Below are 5,361 nucleotides of genomic sequence, written 5' to 3'. Positions count from 1 at the left end.
CAGCATCTATAGACTGGAGATGAGTCTGCGCATCTGCTTTCCTGAGCTTGGGTTGGGGGGAGGGGAGCGCAGAATGGGCTTCCGACCAAGACCAGGCCCAGGCCCAGTGCTTTGAGGTGCCGATGACAGGACTGCGTCCTGTCCTTTTCAGGTCAGAAGGACACCCGTCCCGGAGACAAATTCCAGCTCACATTCCCACTGCGGACCAACTACATGTACGCCAAGGTGAAGAAGAGCCTGCCGGAGATGTACGCCTTCACCGTGTGCATGTGGCTCAAGTCCAGTGCCGCGCCCGGGGTGGGCACGCCCTTCTCCTACGCCGTGCCCGGCCAGGCCAACGAGCTGGTTCTCATTGAGTGGGGCAATAATCCCATGGAGATCCTCATCAACGACAAGGTAAAGCCCCCCGCTCCCCGGCCCAAGCCGTCTGGGCTTGCGGGACGGCGGCACGGTGAGGCCCCAGCAGGTCCCCGGTGGCGGTGGCGTGAGAGACGCGGCTGCGGATACTGCTGAGGTCCCAACGGAAGTGCCCGCCAGGCAGCACTGAGGGAGGTGAAGGGCGAAGACGGGCAATGGCGAGGGTGCCCTGGCCCTACTCTCAAGAGGGTGAAGCTGGAACTTTCTCAGACGAGGCTTCCCGGGAGGACCCTGGATGCTCCCGGGTGGGTCAGGGCGCCCCAATCCCTCCTGCTCCAGCCCTCACCGCTGGGAGGAGGCCAGACGCACGCGCCGCCCTCGAGAGTCCGCCTTTTCCCTCCCGGGAGGCTTCCCCATCGTGGTCGTCATGGTCGTCTGCAGCAGTGAAGTTACCTGCCAGCTTTCAAATGCCTGAGCCGGTGTTGGTAGTAAATCCCTAAAACCCAGGCTGGGGATCGGAATCCAAGGCCCTGCTGTTGGTGCCTTGACCAGAAAGCATTGTTCCCGTCTGGGCGAGTTAACGTGTGGGCAGGTTCCCTGTCTGCCGCACCGTCCGCCCACCCGGGATGTGAGAGGGGGAGGGAAACCCCAGGCCGGAGGCTGGCCTGCGCTCTAACAGGCATGGTGCCATGGCCCCTGGCGTCTGAGCCTCTGCAGAGCCTTCGCAGGTGTAGACCCGGCCGATCTGGCAGTAGAAGGAGGGAGAGGAGGCCGGGACGGCAGCGGTGAGCTGAGACCCAAGCGGTGGGGTGCTCCTTCCCAGGGCTGGTTCTGTAGGGCGAGCCAGGAGGGGTGAGGACATTGTGCACTCAGATCCATCTCAGGAGCCCCTTGGCAAATGGTTGCATTTCGCGTGTGACTCCGGGATCCATCAGGGATGGGGCTGACGGACGCTGAGGCCCAGAGGGGCAGGTGCTGAGGGAGCTTCGCAAAGGTGTTCATCTGAGACGTAGGGATAAGTAGGGATAAGAAGCGTCGCGGTTGAACTAGTAAGTAGTGAGGATCGCTAATCCTGTGTCGTGGCCCCTGTACCCGTTATGTCACGTGTGCCGTCCTTCCCAGGTGGCCAAGCTGCCCTTTGTAATCAATGACGGCAAGTGGCACCACATCTGCATCAGCTGGACCACCCGGGATGGGGTCTGGGAGGCCTACCAGGATGGCACCCAGGGCGGCAGCGGCGAGAACCTGGCGCCCTATCACCCCATCAAGCCCCAGGGCGTGCTGGTGCTGGGCCAGGAGCAGGTACCGCCTGGGGAGGGGGTGCTGGCCGCCGCGGGAGGAGCCCCAGAAGCAGAGAAGGGAGAGCCGGGGGTGGGGGGTAAGGAGGGAGGGAGTTGGAGAGGGGAGTGGCTCCCCCACCCCCAGGGGGACCCAAGAGAAACAGGTTATGCAGCACCGGGCAGAGACCCACTGGGTGGGCTCGTCCCGAAGGGCACATGGGGCAGCCGTGGTCTCCAGGCTGCCCGCGGCGGCAGCAACAGTGTCTTTGGGGAAGGCAAGTCTGCCTTGAGGGATGCACGGTGTACTTGCTGGGAGCGGTTTGTGTCCACCTTGGGCGCTGGAGGGAAGGCAGGGGGTGGGTCCCAGCTTCCAGGCCTTCTGTTCCCTGTGGGGCTCGGCAAAGAGTGCCGTCTGAGCGAAGGCAAGGAGAGCAACGGCGGCTCCCGCGGTTGTGCGAGGCCCCGGCCAACCCCCCTCACTGGCCGAGGGGAAGGCAGAGTCCAGGTGCCCCAGACAAGCTCTGCACCCAGAGCGGGGGTGGCCAGTAGTGTCCCTTTTCCTGTGCACCCCGTGGGAGGGGGCTTCTAGCTGAAGACCCAGAGACGGGACGCAAAATGGTGCTTGGGAGGTAGATGTGAGGTCCCCCAATGGGGGAGACCGGAGACATACCCCTCGAGATGGTCCCCCCTCCCCTCCACCCCTCTCCACCCTCACCCTCTGCTTTTCTCTGAAGGACACTCTGGGAGGCGGGTTTGATGCCACCCAAGCGTTCGTGGGCGAGCTGGCCCATTTCAACATCTGGGACCGCAAGCTGACCCCCGGGGAGGTGTACAACCTCGCCACGTGCAGCAGCAAGGCGCTTTCCGGCAACGTCATCGCCTGGGCCGAGTCCCACATCGAGATCTATGGCGGAGCCACCAAGTGGACATTCGAAGCCTGTCGCCAGATCAACTGAGGCTCCTGCCAGCCGAGCCTCCCGCCCCTCGGGCCGGCCCGCCCGCCTCCCCCCTGCTTGTGCGGTGATGACCCGTCTCGTGTCTCCTTCTCTCCCTCTCCCCAGGAGTGACTCAAGGCCCCCCCCTCGCACGTGCTCGCACGCAGCCTGGTTTGTCCTGGTGCCCGGGAAGCAGGGCCAGCTGCCCCCACCCCGAGGAGCCTGCGCGCCTGGGCTCAGGCCTGCTCGTGCTCCCGCGGGCTCGGTGCGGACGGAGGTGAGAGGGCGCGTGTGTCTGCGGGTGTGTGTCTCTGGGGAGGCGTTTTCTCTCCTTCCTCCTCCTCCTTGCCGCGGGGAAATCGCACTGGTCACACGTCTGTGCTTGCCGACTCAGCTGCCCGCCTGCCCTGTGGCTGGTGCGGCTTTGTCTCTGTTTGCAGACCTTTTCCAGAGCCGCGTGGCTCTACACCCGTAAAATAAATGTCTCCTGGTGGTGTGTTCCGGGCCGGGGGCCTCTCCACAGAGAATTTCCATTTTGTCATGGGAGTTGCTTTTCTCTGGCACTGCCCTGGGGTGGGACCCGTGCTCTCTGGCGGTGGCGGTGGGCAGAGGTGAGGGGGGCCAGCCCCAGGCCCCGGGCGGTCCCCCCCCCCCCCCCCCCCCAGCTCCCAGACACCACACTTTCACTTGGCATCTGAGAGCAGTGGTGCTGGGCCTGGAAGCTGCCTTGCACGCCCGGCTTGGCTGGCTCTGGCCCAGGCCAGTGCCTCGGGCCTCCTTGTACCCTTCGGGACTGGGGTCCGTCCCCGTCTTTCGGCTGTCCGCTGGTGCCCCTGAGAGAGGAGTGTCCCTCCCACAGTCCAGGAAGCCGGGCTTCCCGGGCCCTTCCCGTTTGGCCTCCGGCCGTGGGAGACCAGAGGCATCTGTGGGTCAGTTCAACAGGAGGGACCTTTCAGAAAAGGAAACCTACATTCCGACTGAGACCCAGCCCATTAGGACCTCTGCCCCTGGGACCCCACCTGTCGACAAGAAGGTTCCTCCCGATTTTGACAGCCACCTTCCTCCCACACTCCCAGGCCCAGCAAACTGGCTCAGTGGGTCCTCTGAGGAGGCAGGGCCTCCGGAGGCCTCTCACGGGGAGCCAGACGCAGCCAGTGCTGGGGCCTGAAACCCACTTCCCCTTCTTCCCAGGGCTCAGGTCCCGGAGCAGCCCCCAGCATGTCACCAGCTGGTGACACCAAGACACGACCAGTGTCCAGATCTTTAACTTTATTTTCCCCCACGGAAAGCAACCATACACATTTCCTTCTGGTCTTTCCGAGGCAGGGAGAAAGTGGGCGTGCGTGCGTGTGTGTGTGTGTGTGTGTGTGTTTCTGTGTGTGCACGTGTGTTGAGAGAGAGAGAGAAGAACTCCAAGACGGATCATGCCCAAGGCGAGGTGGGCGCCCCGCTCAGCTCCATCTGGGGGTCACACGCCTTGGGGCCACCCTGGATTCCGTCACCAGGGGTCTAATTAGCAAAATGCTGGCAAGTCTTTCTAGAAATCCTACCGCACTGCCTGGCTCATGTGCAGCTGCAGACGTTTCTTCAGGAGGCACAGGTGTTCTGTCTTCTGTTCCTTCAGGGGCACCTGTCTCCTTACACGCAGGTCCATGTTGTGTCGCAAACCTCGTGCGTCTGTGTGTGTCTGTGTTGGTGTCTCCGTGCCCGTGTTCCCGTGGGTGTCTGCACAGCCCCCGGCCGCCGCTCCGCGATGCATCGCCCTTGTTCCGAGGGTGCGGGCCAAGCGCCACGCTGCGTGTCGTCGTTTAGCAGTGGCTTTTCTCCGAGAACCTTGCGCTTCGCCACCGCCCGCCGGGTCGTGGCACCTCAGATCTGCAGGGGTCTCCTCTGTTTGCATGTTCCCTGGGGTGGCGTGTCCCTCGCTCCTTCAGTCCGATGTGTGTCCCCTACCTGCATGGACTTCTGGTTCTGTGTTGTGTGCCTGGTGCCACCCATTGTTCTGTGACCATCCGTGTAGCTGCCGAAAATGGCTGGATAAAGAAGCCAAGGGTGTCGGGGGAGGTCGAGGGAGGGATCCGCGCCCCTCTCCCCCTCCCCACTCCCCAAACACACCAAGAAGTATTTTTCAACATGTAGGTTGACAAGGAGCCTAAACAGAGCCCATGGTTGGGACAGAGCGAGAGCTTGGAATCCCCCCTTGAGCCCAGATCGGCCCCACCCCCCACTTCAGCCACCTCGGAGCTGCTGCCCTGGCAAAGGCCCGGAGGCTGCTGGGTGTTCTGTCAGCACCTCCCACCAGCCCCTGCCGATCTGCGGACCCCAGACCACTTCTGCCCGCCCCGCGGGCGTGGTGGGAGCCGTCCGTTTAGGACCACAAGCCATCCTCTGCCCTAACTAGAGACGGGCAGAGCCTGTTCCCCTAGACGCTTATGCCTACGTCCCTCTGGCCTCCTGACCCTGTTCACCTTCCTCGCCCTCCTCCCCCGACGCACCCAGGGTGCCAGGGGTGGAGGCTGACATTCGGCTCCCTCCCCGCCCCCAACGAGCGCGCGTGCCAAGCCCCTTGACTCCCTCACTGTGTTAACACTTGGCACTTTGCTGGCCCCGAGAAAGGTCGATGACAGCCACAAACGTACCCCATGTATTTCTCATGTACTCCCTAATCTGATTGACGCTCCCTCTTGCACTGACTAACCCACACCTATCTCAGGTAAGCCATTTTATAAAATAGGAAGAAACCCAGCACTGCCGAGGCGGTGTCTGCCCTTGTGAGCTAGTGTCCCACG

The 5,361-nt window shown here is 63.1% G+C and overlaps 1 protein-coding gene across 1 annotated transcript in view; it reads left to right on the top strand.

The window, feature by feature from the left end:
• The window catches only part of NPTX1 (neuronal pentraxin 1), a 10,433-nt gene extending 7,324 nt beyond the window's left edge, over positions 1 to 3,109 (top strand). Inside the window, exons 8-10 of the mRNA XM_077756403.1 lie at positions 152 to 396; positions 1,480 to 1,659; positions 2,372 to 3,109. Coding sequence (XP_077612529.1) covers positions 152 to 396; positions 1,480 to 1,659; positions 2,372 to 2,593 — 647 coding nt within the window. The 3' untranslated portion in view covers positions 2,594 to 3,109. The remainder of the gene's footprint in view (positions 1 to 151; positions 397 to 1,479; positions 1,660 to 2,371) is intronic.
• The last annotated feature ends 2,252 nt before the right edge of the window (positions 3,110 to 5,361 follow it).

This window comes from Crocuta crocuta, unplaced genomic scaffold, assembly GCF_008692635.1.
Source record: "Crocuta crocuta isolate KB4526 unplaced genomic scaffold, BGI_CrCroc_1.0 scaffold50, whole genome shotgun sequence".
Lineage (NCBI taxonomy): Eukaryota > Metazoa > Chordata > Mammalia > Carnivora > Hyaenidae > Crocuta > Crocuta crocuta.
The sequence above is the reverse complement of the archived record's forward strand: the minus strand, read 5'-3'. Positions and strand labels throughout refer to the sequence as shown.